Consider the following 24,555-nt stretch of genomic DNA (forward strand, 5'->3'; position numbering starts at 1 on the left):
CGCACACACACACACGAGAGAAATAGAGACAGGAAAGCATTTAGTACATAGTATGATAAAGAGCCTTTATTTCCTGCTTAAATGTTTCACACAGCAAATCCTTAAGAATTTTGATCCAAGCTAAACATGCACGGTATCTAAAATTAGAAGTCAAATACTTCTTGAACGAGACCTCTGTAATGCAATTAGCTACAGATAAGCTTACGTAAAATCAGATTACCGTACGGTGTCCAAGTAAGATAGCAAAGAGACAATATGCAAGACAAAGCGGCAGACATTAAAGTTCAATGAAAAGAGTATATTATCAAAGCCACTTATTTAGTCTTACTCATTGACAATATTCTTTAAACTTCAGACTGCCTGGGTCTGAGGGATAAGAGCTCTTTACTGTGGTACCTTATCAAGCCAGGGACTTGAGTGCCATGGGGCACAGGACCACTGGTGGGAAGAACAAAGCGGCCATTTGAATTCTGCACTTTGTCCTTGAGGAAAATAGATACCTGCCATAGAAGAAGGTACAAACACAGAGAAAGTAAACATTAACTGAACAAGCAGGAAAAAATTAGTTATACCATCTTCATAATAAAAAGTCACAAATGATGACTCACCCTTATATGCATGTCTTGAAAGAAGATAAGAAGAGTTTGTCTAATCAGCTGGAATTCACCACTGGACAAAGGCGTATACATCTAAAAATACATATTGGTATTAAAAAAAAAATCTAAACTGATGAAAACATTTATTTATGCTGGCGGTACTGGCAACACAGAATTGAAATCGCTAGCTTAGATGGCTTTCTTTGTCTTAAGTGGGCCTTCATAGCTTGCTTGGTCATTTCTAACACAAGAGGTGAGTTTTGTCTTGGAGGAGAAGGCCTGAGGAGAAGTAGTGACTCTCAGTACATCACCAGCTGCAGTATAAGAGTGTTAAACCAGTTCATATGCCACGTGATTACACTCTTATTAAGAATGTCCTTGATTTTCTTTCCCCCATGAGCTTTTCTTATCTTCTTCATTTATCTTTATGTAGTTAACCAAGGGGAGCTTCTTTGCATGCTACTTTTTAAAAAACCATATACATCTTGCTGCAAACTGCAGGAAAAAAAAATCCCCACAAGCAATATAAAATATTTCTGACTATATTTTCTTGTAACAAATGTGAAGACAGCAAAGTCCCACATGTAGTACCTCTATCAGCTGTCGGTAAGTCTCATCAACCTGGCTGAGAATGCTGGGAGTATCTTTCACAAAGTCTTTGATTGCATCCATGTGGTTGAAGGACACAAGGAGGATGTCCTTAGGTCGTGGACAGAGAAGCACCTGATACTTAAAAGCCATGGTCATCAAGTCATAGAGCTATGAACAGGGACACATTCATCAACACATTGTCTTAGGCATCAGAAATAAATGCATGCTGTTGTTGAGTGATAAACAGTAGAGGGAGACATAGTATGTAAATGAATGTACCTTATGCTTAAACACAACAAAAATGTTACATTATACACTTGATTTATATTGATTGGCATGAAGGCAAATCTAATGTAGATCCAATATGCATAATGAAAAGGCTGTGATAAAAACATCTCTGTGTGGTTTTGAAGAAATGTAACTGGTGCATGGATAGAAAGTCAATGCTTGTAATTAAAAATGCAAACAAAATATTGGGAGCACAAGAGTAAATTAAAAACACACAGGCTGTATATGAATACATGATGTCTTACCTTGTCCATACTAGCTTGATTGAGTCTCATTATGGATGCGTGGGCCAACCTGTCAAACACGGTCCGTAGGGCCTTCTTGGAATAAAGCTCCTGTGGCTTAAAAAGCTCCTCCAGGAACTTTTTGTTAAACATGGTGGTGATGATGTCATTCATAACTATTCAGACAAGCAATTAAAGCACAAAATGTTAATTAAGGTTAGACAAATGCCCTTCCCATACTATTGGCTCAGAAGCAGGCAGATTAGCGCTCTACACTCTACATTGCCGAAAACGATTTTACCCAGAGCTGAAACCCAAAGACCCTAACAAAGCAGCAGACCTATTTATCAGAAATCCTAAAGCCAAAGATGTTTTTTTGGAGGGTGGGGGGAGGTTTTGCCTTTTTTTTTCTTACCAGTATTGCAGGAGCAATACTTACCTTAACTAAACCTTTAGGGTTTACTTAAAAAGTGCTTACATTTTAGATCACTCAAGTTTGGGAAAGTAACATTATTTTGTGGCTAACTTACTGGGGGTTCAAGGTATATGACTAATTCACATTGGTTCATGAAGTGAAGTAATTTGTCCAGCATATGTATGCGAACGCCACCTTGGAAGCTTGAAAACTGGAGTTTTGGAATACAGACACACATAAGAAAGGTTGTTACAACCAATGAAGCAGGACATTGTTTGTCAGCTCATCCGTTATTCATTCATTATTTACGCATGGCATGGGTTCAGGCTAAGCCAAAGCAGAGCAAAAGAGCTACTAATGCATCAGCGCCTCATTGCATCTTGTAATAATACCTCTCTTTCTGTCCGCCTCTATCCAGCCAGGTATTGTGGAAACTTTATCAATCCAAAGGGAAATGGTACGTAAGTAAACAGCTGATTTTAAGACTGCCACGTGTGCTGGTGGTTAATGCTTAACATCATCTAATATCATTTTACAACAAACCAGTGATATCTTTTAAACTGACAGAGCGGCAACAATACACAATTGTTTTACAGGGCTTCCAGTCACACTCTCCTACGAAAAGACATCTCTTATTTTGACTTTCTGATTCGACAGAGACACCGACATCATCAATACAGAAACAAGTAAACGAACAACATACATGTGCACTTACTGCGGTCTAACATTAATATTTTTTTCTGGAACAGGATAACAATTGTGTTGCTAGCTGGAAAGCTGCTAAACTAGCTACCTTTCTTAGCTTTGTCAGCAGGGATATTCTGAGCTCGGAGACGCTGGTCTAGGATGTACAACATTTCCCCGCCGAGATTAATGAAAAGCAGCGGCAGAGTCCTTGAAGACATGATGGAATTTGAACAGCTGAATCTTTCCAGACAAAACAGCTAGCTCGAATGTTTTAGCTGGTGGGTGGTCTGTCTGTTTGGTAAAGCCGCTTCTGGTTGCCAGGCCACGAAATAAATAGCCAATCAGAGCCCTATGTAGTAAATACGTAAAAGAAAGGGGCGGGATTAGACGAGGTACAACCGCGTTGTAAATTAGGAGCTCACTGATTAGAGATAGATGGACCATTTTTCACCATGTAGTCATACATATTATATAATTATATATAATATAATGCAAACCAGTGGTTTCATGGCAAGTCTAAGCATTCTAACCAGTACAATTCGACTTATATGACAATTATAACGATATTATAATTCATAAGGAAGATCAACCTTTTACTCAGCTGCTCACAACTGATTTACGATAATACCCAACAATCTTCTCTAGAAGCTTTCTTGGACGTTTTTAGTTGCATAACTCTTACGTTGAGAAATAAATGATATAAGGTGAGCCATCAAATTTCAAAAAGTTGTTCAAAAAATGTGATGCCTGTTGAAAATGCACTTTATTTACAATAATACACAATTGCTCTTGCAAGTTAGGGCCAAAGATTTAATACACACATAAATGCATACTTCATTAAATGCTTTTTTTGGTTTGCATGAAAGCTCCATGGGTAAACAAGTTACTTCCACAATAGCTGAGCATCATGAAAAACTCTTGTTACTGTGAAATCTCTCCATTCCTGATGCGGATTTCTCTTGCCATCCTGCACATTTCACAATGTCCACAGAAGAAGATCATCAAGGCGTCGTTGCATATTGTTCCCTGTGGTTAAAAGATTGCATAAATTACAGAAATGTTGCAGATTTCTCAATTGTGGGAAACGCACAAAATTTCCCATGTTTGCAAAATCTGTGTCTTTCATAAAAGCAAGACTGAAACAGACTATCACACGTGCAATACTTACAACCTAAAGACTAATTGCATAAGGTACGGTATTCTGAAGTTTGGATTTTATAATAACTGCATTGAGTTGCATGGGTAACATACCTGAATACCATAGGTTAATCTCATGTGAGTCCTCATGGCTGTTAAGCCTCCAGGCACGCAACCCAAACAGCAGTTTTCACCATACTTATTTGCTGTGTAGCAGCTCAGTGCCAGTGGACAAAAACAACCGACGGCACCTAAACAACACGAGTACATTTATGAATGTCTAAAACGAACAAAACAAAGTGTGCATGCACAAATGATGTGCCTTGTACTTACAGACCAAACAGTCACTGCAGCAGGCACACAAGCCTGTGCTCCACTCTCCTGTTTGAACATTAGTCCCATAGCCGCCAGCACCTGGTTGATGGGTGACCACTGGGTTTGACATTTGGATACTTGGTCTATTTATTTGCTCTGTGGTTTAAGTACCTAGTTAAAAACATATTAGAGAGCATTAGATATTTGCACACTAATTAACATCACATATTTACAGAAAACCCTCCTCAACACAGCATGCAACAGTTTACTCTGTCATTTGAGGTAAATCAAATTATGATTTAAAAAATACTTTTTGGACTTTCCCTGTAAAATATATATTTCTAAATAAAACATTGTTGCAGGAATACGTTAGTGTAACATGGACTATTTTCACAATATCGTATGAAAGATAGTCATGTATGTGGTTTTTAATCCAAAGAACAAATGAAAGCCCATGTTATCTTGTATCAAGGCAGCCATAACGGAAAGGCCAACTTTTAACTATAACATGCGCACGAATTGCAAATATAATTTTTATGTTTAATTTAAGAATATTTAACCTTTAAGTTTATCTGCTGCGAAAGGAAAAAATGGTGTCACTTACCAGAAGAGTGTGAGAGTATGAGCTCCACCTGCTCAAAATGACAAGTTGCACACCACACAGGAAATTGTGACGAGCTTGAGCTGTGAAACGCTGGTTTGGCAACAGCCTGCACTTTCTGGGGACGACAAAGATCTGTGGCGATTCACTGGCAAAAAAATCAGTCCGTTAACAGGAATTGCTTTTTTTTTTAGTCTGATAAAGGGTACAACCTCAAATCACAAGGTCACAAGCACATGTATGTGACTGAGAGTTTAAAGTTTTTCTGATCTCATGACAGATCAGTAGACTTCAGGGAAGCCATGCAGTTAGAATTGTTAAGGTCACACTTTCATATGACACCCACAAATGCAACACGTTCTTGTCATGAGGTTTTAATCTATTAGAACACTATATCACTAGTGCAGTATGCAAAAGAAGGGATGGATTTACTCAGGATTTGAATAAGCACAAAACTATACGAAACTAAAGCCTTCTTTTCATATTAATGTATAATGTAAAAATAGCTTTTAATGAAAATGCCGGTCTTGTTATACCCTATATGAGAATTAAATTAACCTTGCCTCGTGATGTTGTACATTTAAATCCGATGCTTTAGCAACCTCACCAATTTTTACCAATATAACACTATGCCAGGAATGTCAGGAATTCTTAATTAGATTTTTTTAACAATTTCTCTCTAACTTGAATTAACTTACTGTACATTTAAACAACACTCAAAAAGATAAATGATACTGCATTCTACCAACAAGCATTTTATGACCCTAAACATAGTTGGATGAAGTCAATCTCATGTTTCCACAAAGCCTGAATACTGCTTCAACAGTACTCTTCCAGGAAGAAGTCCGTATCTGATATGCCTCAACTTGGTACAAATGAGGTGAACTGCCACTGACAGCTGATTAACAAAACATAAAAACAAAAACAAAACACACACCGGTGCTGATATGAAGCCATAATAACGCACAGAGTCGATCTAGTGATAATATTTTAGCGCTAGTTTTTTGCCATGTGGTTTAACACAGAGTATCCTCTCAGATAAAATGGAGAATTTGCAGTGTAGGTTTATTTCTAATTAGCATATTAATACTATACTTGAGTTTCTGGCTTCCTGGTTTTCTAAAATGAGATCTTAAATTAATACATCTAGAAGTCATGCTTTAGTTCAATTACAATTTGGAGGATTATTCCAACCCAGCTTTCTCAGATATTTTATTCTTATTAATCTTTGACATCTCCAGACAGTTCTGGTATCAGAATGACAACAATAGAAAGTAAAATCGTGTGACGGCAGCATGGGAAAACCATTTATTTATCTACATGATACATCACTACATCTGAAGGTGTACAGATTGTGGCTTTTGTCTCATTAGATCTCAGCTGCATTTGTCTTTGCTGACTCCGTGTCTGTGGAGCCTGAACTCTGCTTTATCTCCAGCCTCTGCTCTGCTTTTTGCTTTTGCACTGCTTTGAAGACCTGAGATGACACACACAGACACACAAACACATATGACCAAGTGTTAGTGGGGGGCATAAAATAACACCTTTAATGTATAGAGAAGAGTTTCCAGAAGGCTTGAGTAATGCCCTAGATGCTCTATATGCTACACTTCCATTACACTTGTGTGTAATGGAAAGTTTTAAGTTTTTCCCAACAGATATGAGTATACATTAATGTGCAGAGATGATGTAGACTTAATAAATAACAGCTTCATTTATTTGCTACCTTAATGCAGAATTCTTTCTTGGCCATCCAGCGACGGGTGGCCCGTCTGTAGTACTCTGGGGGGAAGGTGTATGTGATGCCCAGCTGCTCACACACTTTCTCAAAGGCATCGTAGCGAATCAACCGAAGGTGTTTCAAAATCTTTTTCCTTCGGTCAATGGCCATAAGCATTCGCCTCTTGTTTGCTTTATCCTAGCATCAAACAACACAGAATATCGAAAGTAAATACAAACAGAGCAACATGCGCTAGAAATCAGGACACCTACTGAGGAACAGCTGCTTCGTCATGCCACATAAAAACAGTTGTTAATTTTAATAAAATTGTTTAGGCTATGATGTAACACGGAAACTTCCGACCTTGGCCATGCTACGCATCTTTTTATTTAATGTGGGGGAGTACACAGGATATCCTGTAGCACATGCAGGCCTCACAAAAGCAGAGAGGAAATGTGGAGAGACGTATTCATACATGAAACTTCCAGTGGTGAGAGTCAAGTGCTCTACATGTGTTACGTCATTTTAATCTGTCAACCTGCTGATTAATTTAAATGCATTTTATTCTCACCTTATGATGTTTTTGCAAATGTTCCTGGTAGTTTCGGATTCTAGCAGTCAATATAGCCACTGAGGAGAGAAAGAACAGGAGAATTTCAACATCGCATAATAAATAAAAGTTGTATCCCGTGTTTTTTTCCAGTGAAGAAACTATGTGCAACATAATGAAAAATATAGCACCTCACCTTGTACTTCCTCTGAGCTTCGGTCACTCTCATCTCTCTGGACCTTTGCAATTAGCTGTTCTTGTTTTAGCTGTAGCTTTTCCTTCTGAAGATGAGATTATTATTAGTTATTAACGCTGAACTACTTGTTTATGCCTCTGCTTTCCCACAAGAGGGCCAAACAATGTACATAAAAAAGACAAACTTACATGATTAGCCAACTCCAGTGAAAGAAGCCTTTTGACAAGATCATCAGTTCTGTTAGCAGAAAATACAATAGTGTTAGAAGAGTAGACCAATCACTATGTGCGTCCACTTTTATAAAATAATTAATAGAAAGTCTGAATTTTAATCATTTTGTATATGTTTACGTTTGAGCAAGGGGAACAGCCGCATAATCCATCTTCAGCATTGTTGGAGGAAGATCGTCGAGTTGGCTCTCAGGTCCTGGAGGAAAAATACTTTTTGGATTTTTCTTTCTTTAACTTATGTACACATTTAAAAATGCTCACATGCGCACACTATGGTGATGAGAGTTCCTCTTAAATACCTGTCTTCTTCTTCTTCTTTGCAGCCCGGGCATAGTGTCTCACTGGCTGTGGAACAGCAAAGCTTCCTGCAACAGAGAAATCAGATGCATCACTGCAAACATTCACGTTTAGTAGATTCAAAATGTTACTTTCAGTTGTTATTCACAAGAGATCACCACAGCAGGTAGCTCCACGTGTTTGGTTTGGCCGGATTCTCTCATGATGTAACCCCGAAAGGATTTGTGCCTCCCTCCAGGGATCTAATTGGGGATTGTTCACTTGTCTGGCAAATGTGTAAAACATTACACTACAGAGCCACTGCTTAGGAGATTAAACTCATTTTGAAAGTAGAAGGGAACAAGGGAATCGTTGCTTTGCTAATGATTTATTTTATTAAAAAAGGCCTCAATTTCCTCAGCTGAGGTCAGTATTCATGATTCCAAAATAAGGAAGACACTCAAAACAATCGCATCTATGGGGAAGTTCCGGGGCAGAAACCACTGCTGCTAATCTTGCTGATCGCTCAAAAACCTTTGGGGTCAGCATCATAAGCACATCATAAAAATAGTCAAGTTTGATTCCTGTTGCTCCTTCTCGAGGTGGATGATTTACTGTAATCGACAGAACTATGAATTCTGCGCTCTACCAGAAAATCCCGTAAGAGAATGTCCAGCAATCGTTTTGTACCCTGAAGCTCAAGCGCACTTGGCTTATGCAACAGGACAATGATCAAAAACAAGCCAGCAGGTCCTCTGAATGGCTTTAAAACAACAACAGAAAAGACAAAAAACAAAACAAAACAAAAAAAAAACCCAAAACAAAGCAAACAACAGAAAATTAAAAATACAATGACAGTTTTGGAGTGGTTTATTCAAAGTCCAGACTTAAATCTGATAGAAATGCTTTGACATGACCTTTCATGTCATTGTGACTAAAAGAATTCCACAAAGAGTGAGCCAAAAATTCCTCCACAATGATGTGAAGGACTCATTGCCATTTATTGCAAATGAATGACTGCCAAAGGTAACACAGTGTTCTTAGATTTAGATGAATTAATTTTCCACATAGGTTGAGGTGGGTTTGGGTAACTTTTTTTCTCTTAATAAATGAAATCACTAAAAAAAAAAAAAAAAAGCCTTTTCTATTTACTTGGGTTCTCATCTTCTATTGAAGTTTGTTTGATGATCTGAAATATGAGCGTGGCAAATAAGCCCAAAGACACAGCAAGAGCGTAAGAGAGCTGTATGAAAAACAACAAAGCCTGAAAGTTACCTATAATCTCTAACATTTATTTGTGAATAAGCTATTTTAAATTATGAGGAGTATTGTCCCTCTAAATATTATCCCGAAATACTCCAAGATCTTCCTTCCTATAAGCATGAATGGAAATGATTCAAAAACACAGCAGGTAATAGGATAGCATAAGCAGACCCCTAAGTTCTGGGATAACTTTACTATCCTATTTGTAGAGAAACACCTCTCTGGGATAATACATAATAAAAACATTTCTGCTGCAAGCTGAGTTGTCAGAAAATCAATGATTTATTGTAACAAAAAAAATAAAATACATAAATGAAATCTACAGGATGATGAAACGACTCATGAAGCTTAATTTGCGTGACTGATGGAGAAACTTGTAGAGTAAAACTAAGATAATCTTTTTAAAACGGTTGTCAAACACTCACCCTAAAACGCAACTATGTACATATCAGATGGCGATAAGAGCAGTGGTTTTCAATATCAAAACAGCAAATGATGTCACTTCCTCTCTAATGTTATGCGACAGTTCAGCCCTCCTTCAAAAATCCACCAACGTGTGCAACTAATATTGCAATCCACTGAAGGAAACTCATCAGGAAAGAGCTTTTCACCGAGTTTTCACCTGGCAGTAATATTTGCTGTTGAGAATAGTTTAATAGAAATTCTCTGTACCTTATTTTAAAGTTATCAACAGCAGAAACCAAAGTAAAACATTTCAAGGTAGCATACATTTTTCTTGAGACACTGCTGGTGATTTCAATTCTGTTAGACTGCAGTACAAACCTTGGGTTAAAAAGTATTCATTTGCTGTATTAGTCATAGCACTGTAGAGAGAAGCGGCCTGCAAGCCAAACAGCTCTTATTCATGCCTGTCACTGAAGGGCTGGCGAACCTGTGACTGTCAGTGCATAGGCTGCAACAGTGAGAAAAAAAAAAGAAAGAAAAAAAAGCTGTCATATTCTAGTAGACTTGAGGGGGAAAATGAAAGAAAAGCTTCTGTAGATGCTCCAGATATTATGATAAGAAAGCGAGATATTGCATCAGATTAAGCAGCAAAGAAGTGCAGAAGGGGAGATAACCACAAAAACATTTAGGGGAGAAAAGTTTCAAGTAGCTAAAGCACTACACTGTTACCTAGTCCTCTTTTAGAGGCTTCGTGCCAAAAATATTTCTGATATTCTTTTTGTTTGTTTCACACCCTGTGTGTGCAACAACCCTCTGATTAGCAGGCATCAGTTTTGCACACAGAGGTGTGTGAAAAGAGCTGTGAGAGGCTCTTCAAAGTCCCTCTATCTGAGAGTTGACAAGCTATCCTGTCTACTTAGAAATTACACACAAATCAACCCCCCAAAAAAGCAAAACTCAGATGTCCCAGTTTTCCACACAGCATGTATTTATTGATCTGTGTGGGAGCTGAGACTGTGTGAAAAGTATGAAAAGAGAATCAAGACTCCACATGAAGATGTAACCCGGTTTGTGCACACCAGGAGATCCTTGCGCACTTTAATATTTTTAGACTGTCGTATGCACAGAAAGTTTTTGGAAGGGAAAATGAGCAAATCTGCAACAAAGGAAGCAGGACTTAAAACAACAGCCAATTCAGACTGTGAAACTGCCCTGTGTTTACACTGCTTGGTTTTGCGTGTTGCATCATCTCCTACCTGAGAAAAAAAAATCAGCCACACATAGTTGTACACATTTGAAACTCTACAAATCTGTAAGAATCTATGAGAAATCCCACACTTGGCATTTTTCATAGACTCGACAAAAGAAATATGAACATATGGGTTTTTGTGAAAGACTGTTTTCAATGACAAGTAGCTGAGCAGCTGACGAAACACCTGCCAGTAACTTCACACTGTCTTGGTGGTGTGGAGAGAACTGTGTAATAGAAAAATGAATTGCGTAGGGAGGCTGTGCAAAGCCGATTACTACACTTTGGAGTACGTTATGGTGAAAATCGTTTCAGACGTCAAGTATGCGGTCTTTCCGCTTATCAGGGTAACATGTAGCTCCGCCAACAGTGCCGCCTGCCGTTCGTGTTAGTTACTTCCCAAGAAGACCTAGCGAAATTACGAACTGCTCACAGAAACACATGTTTTGACTGATATTTACCCACAAGCAAGTTTTGTCTTCCTCACACTTACCACTTCTCACTTTTGGTCCTGACAGTAAACTCGACCTGTTCGTCCACGGTTTGACTGATGCAGCACAACAGAGAGCTGCCGAGCTTTCCCGCAAAACACTAGCTTGGACCTTGAGAACTGCCCTCAGGCCTATGTTTGTGAACATGGCTCACAGTATAGATAACAAGGACGGAGAATAAACTGTCTAAAACTGCTGAAAAATTCGTCCAATAATCACACTCGACCCCTACATGAGGATCGCCATTTTGGTTAGACTAAACTAGCCGAGTAGCGATTGCGAGATGCTGTACTAGGCTAAAATAACAATCCCAGAGCACGTCGATAAAAACGAGCGTAAAACGACTTTTGGAATCTTTCATCGTTACATTTCATTATTATTATTATTTTCAGTGACAATTGTTTGGTTTAATAATTGAAGCAGTCACAGTTAATGAGAAGTGCCCCCTCCCAAAATTATTACTGTTACTTTTAAATAAAAAGCAGTAAAAAGAGCACTGATGGTAATAAACTGTCAATTTATAACTGCTGACATATAATGCTGTGCAAACCTCCTAAAATACTACCCGTTTCTTTGCTGGGAAAAGGGGAAATTGGTGTATTGAAACGGGGAAATACTATATATAAGACAAAAACAGAGTTTGTACAATGCTAAATTATTTGGTATGACCACATTCTTCAACATAACCAGGACTCTTTTGGGCTTTCTTGTAGTTTGAAGTATTCTTCAGGAATAACTTTCCTGGCTTCCAGAAGGATATTCAGATGTTCTCTGGATGTTGACTGCCTTTTTTTTCATTCTCTGTCAAGATGATCCCACACTGATTCAATAATGTTGAGATGTGGACTCTGGAGAGATCAATCCAGGACGCATGATGATCCATTTTGTGTTTAATTTCTATGCAGGTATGCTTTTTATTGCATTTTCCAGTGTGTTTGGGATCACTGTCATACTGAAAAATGAAGCTTTGCTAATTAGACACTTTCCAGAATCGTGCGGTGGATCAAAATCTGATGGTACATTTCTGCCACTAATTCGTACAAGAAATGCACCTCTGAACCTGGACACAGCTTCAATTTTCTCTATTCTGACCTCCTATTAAAGATTCTTTGAACCTGAAATTTTTACATTTGGATTCACCGCTTTACAAGATCAATTTCCACTGATTTTTCAGTCCAGTTCTTGTATAATTCAACTTAACATTACTTTTGTAATGTAACTTTTCTCCCTTTTTCTCCCTATATCCCAGAGAGACTCGAGAAATATGTCCAGTCTTTGTGAGTCCCCCCCTCCCCTATTTCTTAAGAACATGACTTTCAGATGCTGGTTGTCTGCTGTAGATAGTTTTTAGGCCTGACCCTTCTTCTTTTTGTCCTCCACTAGTCAAGTGTCTTCTGATTTCTTTTAAAGGTGACACTGATATGCCAAGTTTTCATCCAGTAATTCTTTGAGCATCATCATGTTGGTGCAAAAATATTATTTTATGCCTGCCAAACTGTTCTCTTTGACAATTTTCATATATTTAACTAAACAAAACTAAAGTCAAACAAATTATATGTTTTGCAACAAATTACTGCTAGAAAGAACGTACCGGTTTAAAATTGGTTCTCTGTTAAGTTGTCTGTTACAGATGATTACTGTTACTAATTATCCTTTATACAGCTTTTATAAATGGATCTATAAATCAGTTTATGTGACATTTCTGAGGAGTTTTCCAGCAAATTTGTCCTCCTAATCTCAGATTAGTGTGCTGTTTTAAATAGTATCTATATTTAGCATTAAAATATTTAAAAAGTACTTATAATTTTATTGAAAACACCTTTAAGGTGTAAAACATTCAATCAGAGAATTCACATGTAATCCACAAAAATATAATCTCAACAATATAGTTTAACCTCCTAAGGCCCAAACTCTTCCACGCCATGCATTTTTAGTTTGTCTTTGATATTTGGGCATATTGGGGCCCGATGAATGTAAAAACAAAGAATTTTTTCCCCCTTATTTTTGTTTTTAAGAAAAATAAGAGCCACATGAGGATATTCGTTTAAAATTTTGATAGAACAGTAGCAGTATAATGTCATCATAAGTGGATATCAGGTCCTAGGAGGTTAAAGTAAAAAACAAAAAACAAGAAGAAACTTCATTTGCTGCAGAAGTTTTACAAAGTATACAAAAACTTTGCAATGATAATCAGTAAATATCAACATGATTTCTATCAGCTTAAAAAAATTCTAGCTAGTAGCCATGTTATTTACAGCTGTGTACGTTATCACATTAAATTCATTGCACATACTTAGATCTATGTAAGCCTCCAACAAAGCAGTTCTACTTGTAATTGCCAATGGTGCTTTAGTCATTTTCAGTATCATTCATGGCTAATGCTCGTAGAAAAGGAAAGTCATCCCAAAGACTCTCTGGGTCTGCCACTTCTTCAGGTACACAATCATGGCTTGGCCCAAAAAAATGCTGCTCCTCTGTCATTCCACCTAGTGCTAGATTCTGGTAACACTTCGGAGTGAAAGGTTCCTCTGCCTCTAAGAGGGGCTGTGTAGATTCAGAACGCAGGTAGACATGAGGCTCTTTGGGTGGTGGGCTGTTACAAAAACCAGAGAACACCACAGTAGCATAAGGAACAGAGTCACTGTTTGAGCCAGAGAATTCGGTGATGAAGGGCGAACCACAAATAGACTCTCCAAGGTCACTGGTCTCTTCTGAACTGTTTATCCAAAGATCATCCTCCTCTTTGCTTAGTTTCATGGGGATGTCCGGAAAGCTGAGGTGGGACAAATATATCGGATCCTCGCTGTCACATGAAGGATGGGTATACTGCAAGTGAAAAATAAGTGAGACAACAATAGTATCAATTTCTTGGCTTTACACCATGTCATGTCTTTTTTTCACTCATGCAGCAAAACAAGCTTTAAATATCCAACATTAGAAATTAATATCAGTTGGAATGCTTTAAATTAAGTCTCCTGTTAGTTTTCACCAGATCCTGATGGAGACCTTAAACAGCCTCTTTCTCTGTTAAATGAACCTCTGTGTTTAGCGGGTATTTGTTAAATTTGTCTTAATTCCATTGAAAAGCACTGTAAGCTAAAACAACAAATTAACAGGGCATTAAACCAAATAATGAGAAGGAAGAAGCTAAACTGTTTCTGCAGAATTTCACAGTCATTCCCTGTAGGGTTCAACCTCTTCATTCTACATATTGCAGATTTTTGCAGCTTTAATCAAAAACATTAGTAATAAGGAACGTATAAATGTATAAAAACATTTCTGTTGTCCTCTAACGGACGTCCGCTTTCACACCTGTGTTGATTCTGATGTCAGTCTTAGGACAAAGCTGTTAGCTGGGTCTGGAACAACTGGCCAAAAAATCCCCTTAAACCTTGAAGTTAAAGAAAAAAAGAATTAGGGTAGTGTGTTAAGAATAAACAGCATTACAGCTTCCCAGCTTAAACAGTATGAGCATGAGCTTACCTTTCATGTTTGGAGAAACAAGTTAGGACTATGAAAATAATCAGCAATGAAAGTCCAAAAACTGATCCGATTACAATCATCGCACTAGCGACCTCATCTGAGAAAAGAAAAGACACGTAATGTCACGTCTGATCATATTCTGTTTGTGTTGACTTTCTCCAAAGAAAAAATGATCGTACTAACCAAAGGGCTGAAATTCAAAATGAACTGCTGACCCATTCAAGCTCCCACCAAATGTGCTAACCATCAAGACAGCTCCATGCACACTGGGGTCTTTAAGGATCACACTTCTTTTTTCTGTATCTACGTTCACAACTGAAGAACAGTTAAACATTAGAGGGGATCAAGTACTTAAAATACCCTATACAACATAGCAGAGATAAGGTATTTAACCTACCGTTAACGGGTCCCTTCTGATTCCAGTAGAAGACTGTGTAGTCTTGGATCTTTCCATTTCGTTGGTCTAATGGTATTTCATCCCAGGTAATCTTAATATCTGAATTCCAGGTCTTTTGAATATGTAATTTTGGAACCATGGATGGGGCTTTAAAAAGAACAACATCACAAGTGATTAGTAGAACTAGAAAGAGTTTTTAACCATTAGACATTATATTAGACAGCTCAGGTCTTTACTCCAATAGGTTATTCATTTCTTTCCACAAGAGGGCATTATTTCATCATGTATCAGCTGTTCTGTGAAAGATTACAAAATATATATTCTGTAAGTCAACGCTCTTCTGACTACTTCAAAGTTGAGGGAGTCTGGCTCACACCTCTGCTGGCTTGTGTGAGACTCTTTGTGTCTTGGGTGACTTACCCTTCTCTCTCAAGTAGGCATTAAATGTCTTAGGAGGGCCTATCCCATCCGTAAACCTTGGATATACAGAGATCCCATAGGGCTTGTAGGGCTCAAAGCTGCCTGTTGATGAGTGAGAAGAGGTTAGGGTGGATCATTGCCCACAGGAGTCCAACAGTGTGTAGAGGCAGGTTAAGCACAGGAAAAGGAAGATCTTACACAAGAGTGATTGTTCGAATTCTTGTTGTAGAGGATAATCATCCGATTAGGAAAGCGGAAGACAAATATTGTAAAACATACCTGTTATAACAATGCTGGACTGGTTTTGGCCAGCAATGTCAAACTGGATGTGGGAGAGGCCTGATTTTAACAAAGGTCTCCATTTCACCACATAATCGCTGAGTCCTGAGGAATCCATGCTTCTCCACTGAACAAGAAATGAATTGTTTCCATATGGGACTGCTGTGGCATCTAATACTACAGGATGAGCTACAGACAGAAAAAGATGCATATCATATTCTACATGTCACATGATATGATGCATTCATTTGTTTTGTGAGTGAGTTACCTTTATGTTTGTAAATCTGTACTACAGTGGGAGAAGATTTCCCTGCTGCATTTACAGCCTTTACATACACTTTCTTAATGCTCCTAGAAAGACTGAAAGTACAGTAGTTCTCCCTTGTAGAGCACACCACTCTCCTTTGCACCAAGACGATATATGACACATTTTGGCCATTGGCACGAAATCCTTTTGATGGCTGAAGCAGAAGGAAAAAATGTGAGGAGATATTTTAAAAGACGACCTCTCATGCTCCACCAGAGCTAGAAGACAAAATGCATCAATTTGTGACAGGTGTCAAGCAACGTGTGTGATGTGTGTACCTTCCAAAACAAGCTTATGTTGAGTTGTTTTAGCAGGGGATCCTCAGATATCTCCATCCACGAATCTAGGCGTCCAGTGGGAGCTAAAAAGAAAGAGTCACCTGTCAGCATGTTGCATGTCAAAAGCCTGCACATCTCCTTTTACTCTTTGAAAATAAAAACGTTTTCATCCAAGACAGGTTTATGGATTCAATGCAACAAAGCTCAATACAACCTGCGCTGTAGAAAAAAGTAATGGCAGATGCAGAAGATGACATTAGCATATATTGAAAAGACCAGGAAATGGAAGAAAAGGCAATAGATTGGGAAATGGTTGACTGACTGATGGTGTCAGTCTGAATTGATCTTACCACTCTCCAAGGTGACACCAGACTGGCTGCTGCTCCATTCACTCCAGGGGCTCTGCTGGTATCTGACTCTGATCTGTGCAAAATACCGAGTCCAATGCAGCAGGTGACACATGTCCACAGGAGTTTTAGCATTTTGAACCAAGACCTGGCATATTTTTCAGGGACACAGAATGTACAAACATAAGTTCTTGCATATCCAATGTGAACTTCAGGGAAGGAATATCAGCATTTGGATGTCTATAGCCACTGGATCAAATGTTTGGGAAGATACATTTTCAGTTGATATCAACAAAGGGTTGATTTGCACTCACTGGGTCATTCCACTGTGTGCTGTCAACAGACTTAAATCGGTATTCCAGGTTTAATAACCCGCAAGACTGGAGCCAGGCCTGGTCTGGGGACAAATTCCAGTTCAGCCTCAGGCAGCCATACCTTTCAGAAATCACTTGAATACTGGGTGGGTCAAACTTAGCTGAAATAGTGACAAAAACAAAAGCACCGATTTTAAGTACAATTTAGTATTGTCTATGAAATATAGTACTTATAATACAAACAGAGCTTAAAGAATGCTAAAAGAAAAGAAAACCCCAAATATTTTCCTTACCCGAACTAACAGGTTCTAAAACAAGTGGTGCTGAGGTTGTCTCTCCAAGTTCATTCACAGCTTTCACATATATCTTCATGTCATAAAACAGCACAAATTCAAAACGAGGGATGGTATAGTGATGGACTCCTTGTGGCAGTTTATAAGAATAGTTTTCATTTTCAGCCCTGAAATGATGAAATTACATTTTAAGAAATATAGTCGTTCAGCCTTGAAGACAAAGCCTAGATAACACGTCTGATACCAGTATGATATTTACTGCTTGACCAGTCTTTCACTGTAATCTATATTTTGTATATTTGCATTTGTATTCCATTTGTTACATATTTTTTACCACATTTCAGTATGGAGGGAATACTGTGTGGGCAGGTGGGTTTCCCTCTGCCCAGGGTCCCAGCTACAGGTGATTGTGATGGGGTTGGTGAGGTTTGTCTGACAGGTGAGGTTTTGTGGTGCTTCTGGTGGATCTAAAGGTAAAAAGAAAAACAAAGTCATTTTTAAATGGAATTTAATTTGATCCATGTACAAAAGAATCGCAAATGCTTCTCACATCCAGCTCGGATCTCCACGCCTGCGACTACTTGAGGAGGAGAGGCTTGGATACAGCAGGTGAGGATTGCTCGGGTGTGATTGAAGCTTGATATAACAGCTCTGGAAACCCTGCTGCTCTCACTGGCTTCTGGACTGCTGGGAATAAGCCTATCATCAAGGCGCCACTCTATATGAACAGCTTGTCCAGTGACCAAAGGGCAGTCCTCTCTGATGACACATGTGGCTGTCACAGGGGATCCCAAAGGTACCACTGAGCTGGATGTGTGGACCTTTGCACAGGGCTGTATGCCATCCTCTAAAAATTACAAAAAAACAAAAACAAAGATGTAATGTGAAGATTGTTAAGATGTTTTTTCTAGATGTTTAGTCTTTTACTTGGTAAAATCTCCAAGGCAAAGGACACAAAATGATAGTAAGAATTGTCATTGTAATTGGTATTTCCATCTTCCTCCGACACCTACACTCACCATTTCTTGCTCCGTTCACAAATGTCACCAGCATGACAATCACTGACATCCATTTGGATATCATGATGATAAAACCTGTTAGGCAGCCAAAATGAAATGCATTATTGGTAAATTACCAACTTTCATGCTCTGTCAAAACAATATTTGAGTGACAAGGTGCATTGTGGGAGGGAGGAATTGACAGTGGTGGTGGTGACAATGGTGTTTCAAGGGTCTGGAAGTGATCTCCATAACGCATAATATTTCAGTATACACACTGTGCATCTCCTGCCTCCCTGATCTCTAGCAAAAAAAAAGAAAAAAAGATTTGCTGTGCTGTCTGCGTTTGTGGAGCACAGAAAAAAACTGAGCACTGACACATGACAACTCAAATAAATAAATAAAAATTAAATAAAAATCTAAGCACATAAATAAAAGCCAACACTCGTGGCATCTTGGGTTCACCGGGGAAGTAACATTTAAAGCTCTGCTGGCTGAAAAACAAAACAGAGACATCCACAGGTGCTATCAAGTTTCCATTGTTACACTGTTAAATAAAAGGGATGAAACTCTTTCTAAATTTTGAGTGAAATATTTAATAAAAAATATAAAATATATTAAAATGTATCACCTGTTACAGTGTAACTGGACTTTTTTGAGATTGCAATAAGAACAATAATACCTCAGTCACATAGGCCTAGAGACTGTTGATAACCTGCTGGCAACCTCTGGTCACCAGGGAAAAATACGCATTGGTGAATAGTTGCTGGCTGTCACCAGGTGCAACCCCCAACAAACTCCAGCAGCTCAAAGACACTTTGTTTTTTAGTGGCCGGTGGTTACCGAGGAGTCATTGACCAATCGCTAGACCTGCGTTCGTAAGGTTTTAGCAATCAGTTTCACAAGAACTGGCAGCATCTTCCAACCACCAGTCAAAACCAGTCATATTTTTCTCACACGACTTGTGTTTGCTAGGTGGTTGCTGACTGGTCTGACGTAAACAAAATGGCTAGAGTCAAAGTATGACAGCAACACTCCTATGACCAAGAAAACAAAAAAATCAGTTGTTATCCAGCCATTACAATGATTCTTTTTTTTCTGTCTGAGATTGATGGCAAGCAGTTGTGGAGACAAATAATTTTCCTATGTCACGGTCCGTAGTGTGACTATAGCAAAATGAGAACTGGCTGGTAAAGTTCTGGCAGCATTTCTCAAACATACTGCACTTTTTATATAAAGTCAACCTTGCTCTTTAGTTCGAGAATCAGTTAGGGAACTCACCATTACACAGAAGTTTAAAATTCACAGAAATCTTTGTTCTGGTTTACAAAGCACCACCCAGACATGCCATCACAGCCTATATCAGTATCTCTGCAACTGTAAGGTACTGTGTGGAAGAAAAGACAAATAGTTTAGAGTACTAAAGCAAATACTAACTGATTACTAAAGTAACAGAAAACAATGGAATCGAGTTTTTTAGTGGTATTAAAAGAACATTTAATTGTATAATGAACACCAACATATAGACATGTAGTTTTAAACTTTGTGCAAATTATTCACACAATCATGTGTTTTGCATATTTTAATGCATTAAAACCAGTGTATGTACAATAAAAACATTCAAAACAATATTTCACATGAGAATAGGGATTTTGTTACTAGAATTGTGTTCAGTGCATTGTTAAAAATGTTTGCTAAAATTTAAACATATATTTCTGGACATTTCAATTTTGGACAGGTGTCACTTTATATTATAAAATAAAATACCAGGTGGCAATGAAAGTTTGCAACTGATAAACAGCATTACGAGGGAGCAGAATCATAAAAATGTGAGAGTAGAGTTTTAAATTCATTAAACACTGCAAGCAACTCAATAGTAAGGAAACCTCTTGGGAATTATCTAAAATTATGCCAGATTATTTATTGTTGATTCCCTTATTAATGTCTTCATCAGAACTACATTTCACACTGATGTGAAGTACTGTGCAAAAACCTTGAATCACCTCTCATTTCTTTTGGTTTTGCTTCACTGAAGCCATACTTTCTTATAATTTTTTAAAGTGGTCTAGAACAGCAGTTTTCCGGTTTATTCTCTGGACATTGGCTGCTTTTTAATCAATTTTTAGTTCTGTGGATTCATCTCTTGTTGTTTAAGCCACATCAGAATTGATCTCAAAGCAAAGAATGGCTTCTTGACAGCCACTCTTAAGAAAGGGATGGGTAGAAAAAGCTGACACAAACTGAAAATGACTGAAAATAGTGTGGCATTCAAACGTGAAATTTTTGGTTCAAATTGTTGTCAGTATGTACAGAGGTGTTCAGGAGAGAGGTACATCAGTCATCTACAGTCATCTGTAAAACACACTGGAGGTTCTGTCACGGTTTGGGGCTGTTTTCCACCAGAGAGGTTGTGAATCTTGTCAAAACGGATGGAACTATGAACACAGAATAGTACTGTCAAAGTTTGTTCCACCATGTAATACCATCTGGAAAACATCTGAGTGGCAGTGTTTTCATTTTTTAGCTTGACAGTGATGACAGACACACTGCCAATGCAGTAAAAGCACGCCTGTATAGAAAAAAGACACAGTGGAATACTATCAGTCATGGACTGACCTCCCCAGAACCTGAACCTCAATATTCCTGAAGCAGTGTTGGATCATCCTTGCAGAGGATGAAACAACAGGCAGACAAGGTTTGAAGAAGAGTTTTGAATTTCCCTCAAAATGCCTGGAGACCTATTCCTGAAGACTACTTAAATTACAAGAAAGCATGCCTACATGCGTTCAAGCTGTTTTAAAAAGAAAAATGGTCATCAAGCCTATTTTTGTTAACTGAAATAAAAATGAAAAGTAGACTTTAAAAAAAGGAAAATAACTCAAATGACTAAAGACTAAAAAACAAAAAATACAGAGGAAATAATTCATGCAATATTCATCATTTTGGTAAAAAATTTATTACAACTTGCCTGTTGAGGCTTTCATTGGTGTATTTACTGAAACTGTGTACACAGCTTTTATTGTAACACCCCTCCATACAATAACAACTAAAAAGAAACTAACAATGAAACTAATAAATAACTAAGTCAAACTAAACTGAATTAACAACAGAAAGCTCTCATATTCCATTTTTTGTGTGATGGTAGAGATCAATAACACCACGAGCTGTTCCAGCTTTAATTTGGGTGAAAATTGGGTTAAGGTTAGGTTAAGGTCAAGGTCACAACAAATATGAAAATCAGAAAAAAACTTTAAATTACCCACAATATTTTACAGGTTGTCTTTAAACTTCAACAATAAACTAGGCCTTGGGGGACATGAGTAACTAGATTGGCTAAGCATTTGACCTTGACCTCTACTGTTAGCCCCTGAGGTCAAAGCTGACCTTGAAAACAAATGTCAAGACACCGTATTGAGTATAACACATCATAGCACGGAGAGAGCTGCACAATAGTCTTTTTACTTATTTATTTTTTTAACCCAACACCCTACGGCATCACGATGATGCCATGTAGTTTCGCAAAAATCACACATGGATGAATATCTCTTAAAATCTAAAGTTTTTACAGTTTATAGTAGTAAAAGATTTCAGCCAGATCTACTCCGAGCATACAGGTAAAGATAATAAAATACACCATTTTAGTATGTAATGCTAAAAGGTCAAAGGTCAAAAGTCAAACATCAGTGTTGATATGAAAACAGGGTGCCGTTAGCATCTAATAAAAAGTTTTCATATAGCCTTTGACCTTCATGGGAGTTGCGCTCTTTGACTGCACTTGTCAGATCTGGTTTTGCCCCGTATACTGTTTTTCAATTTATACATGCATGTTTCAATAAATCACTGCAGCCATTTTCCTAGAAAAATATAAAAGAAATATGTGATGGGGAAAGAAATAAGACATTTGCACAGTACTGAATGTGTGTGTGTGCATGACTCACCAACATACAGACATCTACCCAGAACCAGTAAGTGGTACAGCATTGAGAAACTTCCTGTGGTCTTGTAACACTCAACCTGCCCTCAACCTGCCTGTTTCTGAGAATAAGCTGAGAAACTCACTGTTCCTCAGCTTAACATGTAGCATGCGCACAACACCAGGCGACTGCTCAGAGTCCAGTTCAATTTGTTCTGTAGGCTAAAGACACAAATGACGTATTAGATTTTGACTATCCAAAGCATTTCTGGTGTAGAATAACATTCAACCGTTGAGCAGAAATGTTATGTTCATAGTGTCATTGTAACACCTCCATAAGATGAGGAAATATAACCTAAAATTTGTATAATTTGTAACTATCACTCAAACTGTTAGATCGCTGCCCTCAGTCCAAAATAACTATTTGGTGAAGACTGCGTTTTGCAATGAGAGAGAAATGGAATTTTCTCTCCGTTTCTTATCAGCACTGTGCAAAAAGGCCCCCATTTCCCTCCGCTTTCCTTTTTAGAATTTCTGCTTACTACTAATAGGTAATTGCCTGTGGCTCTGACAAAAGGCAATTGAAGGAAAGACAGAGAGAGTGAGCGAGAGAGACGAGGTGGAGAGCAGAAAAGGGTATTAGACTCGGAGTGTATTTTGTCAACAACACAATATGACATACTTAAAATAAAGGCAGAATAAATGAAGTCTGGCTATTCTTTGCGTTTCGGCCAATTATGTTCAGAACATACAGATGAGAATACATTATGTAGAATTTATTTTTGTGTCTCGGTGAGTCATGTCTCCATGTTAAAAGAAATATTTTTCTACAACTTCAGTAGATTTCCTTTCCTGTTGCTGTTGAGGGTTACAGAACGCCCACTTAAAGGATTTGGCAATATCCCTCACACATTGCAAAGTGTAATGACAGACTCACCGCTATTTCCCCTTTTTGGTTTTATTTCTCACACTATACAGTGTGTTTTGAAAAGAGATTTAAAAGGAGTTAAAGAATGATTCGTTTTTTCTTATCATGGCTGTTAAGACATTCTGACCTTTTATGTGGGCAGTATCTAAAATCCCAGACCGATTGAATCAATCTTTTTAACTTCCGATTTTTAAACTGTCAGAAGATGTTTTCCATACACTAAAATACTGCTGCCCCCGTGATTAGAAGAAAACTGCAGTCATAAAACATGTTAAAAACATTGCCATACTGTAGTCTTTAGAGCTTGAAAAAGAAGGCGGCTGGATTTCTTTAAGGTTTTTAAAGACATTTCACCTTTAATCAAAGACATTTCTTCAGTTGTGAGAGGTGAAACAACTTCAAAAAAACTTAAAGAAGTCCAGTCGCCTTTTTCAAGCTCTTAAGACAATGATGACTTGGGCGACATTGCGGTATTGTACTAAATTTAACAAAGGTTTAGGTAAAAACACCTTTGTGCGACGATCTAACAACTTATTTTAAATGTTTCAAACGATACGCTTCAAGTACTATAAAGCACCATCTTATCTTAGTATTGCTTATTTAATCCTAAATGTATTAAGAGTGTGTAGTGTGTGTGTATTAGGTATTAAACTACAAAGGATGATAAATGTCACATCTACAATACAGAGGGACCAGAAAATCAGATTACACATGGATTAAAGATGATTTTTTTAAATAAGTTGAGTGGTCCATAACTTACATGTAGATGAGGATGCAACTACCTAGCTTTAACCTCATTCAGAAACAAGTTTAGCAAAGTTTTCCTTTTCAATCTGGCACAAGTATCAAAATGAAAGAAGCAGCAAATTGCTTGATGTGAAGATAAAGGAGAGCCATCAGAGAGGCTTGCCACTCACCACACAGCAGCTGCAGCAGACCCAGAAAGACAAGAGGCTCTTATCAGCCCTGATAGCACCAGATGAAACAGCGTGGCTCAAAGTAGCTCGGATTTGAGGACGTGTGTGTGTGCCAAGAAGCAGCACAGGCAGCAACATCCTTGTTTTGCATTTGTGAAACTGCTATTTTCCAAGAAGAAACATGTGACTGATGGGGCCCAGTTATGGGAAGGAAGAATGGGGAGTTCACATTGCTCAAATTCACATTTTTAAAAGCTCAGCAAAAAGTTTTTACAGGTGGCTTTGGCTGTTTAATTTGTCACAATAATATGCAGTTTTTCTTAATTGAGTAATTAGAAAAATCATTATAGCTCAACTTATAGCTGTTAAATGTCAGCTGAATTGAATTTTCAGTACTTTCCCAGAAGATGCTAATACAGCAGCTGTCAAATGTCCTTCAGTCGGACT

At 38.0% G+C, this 24,555-nt stretch overlaps 4 protein-coding genes across 7 annotated transcripts in view; all 4 read right to left on the bottom strand.

The window, feature by feature from the left end:
* Nucleotides 1-3,186, bottom strand: part of oscp1b (organic solute carrier partner 1b) — a 6,457-nt gene extending 3,271 nt beyond the window's left edge. Inside the window, exons 1-5 of the mRNA XM_005736202.2 lie at nucleotides 2,908-3,186; nucleotides 1,721-1,875; nucleotides 1,188-1,355; nucleotides 609-689; nucleotides 358-500 (exon numbers count right to left, since the gene is read on the bottom strand). Coding sequence (XP_005736259.1) covers nucleotides 358-500; nucleotides 609-689; nucleotides 1,188-1,355; nucleotides 1,721-1,875; nucleotides 2,908-3,019 — 659 coding nt within the window. The 5' untranslated portion in view covers nucleotides 3,020-3,186. The remainder of the gene's footprint in view (nucleotides 1-357; nucleotides 501-608; nucleotides 690-1,187; nucleotides 1,356-1,720; nucleotides 1,876-2,907) is intronic.
* Nucleotides 3,187-3,545: 359 nt separating this feature from the next.
* On the bottom strand, nucleotides 3,546-5,021 carry LOC102206486 (cornifelin homolog). The gene is made up of 4 exons (XM_005736105.2): nucleotides 4,858-5,021; nucleotides 4,272-4,424; nucleotides 4,053-4,189; nucleotides 3,546-3,827 (listed from the first exon to the last, which is right to left on the bottom strand). The coding sequence occupies exons 2-4, from the start codon at nucleotides 4,381-4,383 to the stop codon at nucleotides 3,723-3,725; spliced, it is 354 nt and encodes a 117-aa protein (XP_005736162.1). The 5' UTR covers nucleotides 4,384-4,424; nucleotides 4,858-5,021; the 3' UTR covers nucleotides 3,546-3,722.
* A 1,113-nt stretch (nucleotides 5,022-6,134) lies between these two features.
* Nucleotides 6,135-11,528, bottom strand: mrps15 (mitochondrial ribosomal protein S15). The gene is made up of 8 exons (XM_005736106.1): nucleotides 11,237-11,528; nucleotides 7,850-7,915; nucleotides 7,671-7,746; nucleotides 7,509-7,557; nucleotides 7,321-7,405; nucleotides 7,146-7,204; nucleotides 6,581-6,772; nucleotides 6,135-6,331 (listed from the first exon to the last, which is right to left on the bottom strand). The coding sequence occupies exons 1-8, from the start codon at nucleotides 11,379-11,381 to the stop codon at nucleotides 6,224-6,226; spliced, it is 780 nt and encodes a 259-aa protein (XP_005736163.1). The 5' UTR covers nucleotides 11,382-11,528; the 3' UTR covers nucleotides 6,135-6,223.
* A 1,793-nt stretch (nucleotides 11,529-13,321) lies between these two features.
* On the bottom strand, nucleotides 13,322-24,264 carry csf3r (colony stimulating factor 3 receptor). Of its 4 annotated transcripts, none has more exons than XM_005736109.1 (17): nucleotides 24,109-24,264; nucleotides 19,632-19,737; nucleotides 18,372-18,446; nucleotides 17,903-18,199; nucleotides 17,687-17,819; nucleotides 17,353-17,519; nucleotides 17,060-17,220; nucleotides 16,749-16,893; nucleotides 16,399-16,481; nucleotides 16,082-16,274; nucleotides 15,814-16,002; nucleotides 15,535-15,636; nucleotides 15,115-15,261; nucleotides 14,901-15,032; nucleotides 14,718-14,814; nucleotides 14,547-14,625; nucleotides 13,322-14,060 (listed from the first exon to the last, which is right to left on the bottom strand). In XM_005736109.1, the coding sequence occupies exons 3-17, from the start codon at nucleotides 18,433-18,435 to the stop codon at nucleotides 13,584-13,586; spliced, it is 2,466 nt and encodes an 821-aa protein (XP_005736166.1). In that variant the 5' UTR covers nucleotides 18,436-18,446; nucleotides 19,632-19,737; nucleotides 24,109-24,264; the 3' UTR covers nucleotides 13,322-13,583. The 4 variants fall into 4 exon arrangements, with proteins under 4 accessions (XP_005736166.1, XP_005736164.1, XP_005736165.1 ...); XM_005736107.1 differs by lacking the exon at nucleotides 19,632-19,737 and adding an exon at nucleotides 22,289-22,485; XM_005736108.1 differs by lacking the exon at nucleotides 24,109-24,264 and adding an exon at nucleotides 22,289-22,353.
* Between the last annotated feature and the right edge of the window lie 291 nt (nucleotides 24,265-24,555).

Source organism: Pundamilia nyererei, unplaced genomic scaffold (assembly GCF_000239375.1).
Source record: "Pundamilia nyererei isolate P.nyererei 1_Seehausen unplaced genomic scaffold, PunNye1.0 scaffold00067, whole genome shotgun sequence".
NCBI classification, from domain to species: Eukaryota; Metazoa; Chordata; class Actinopteri; order Cichliformes; family Cichlidae; genus Pundamilia; species Pundamilia nyererei.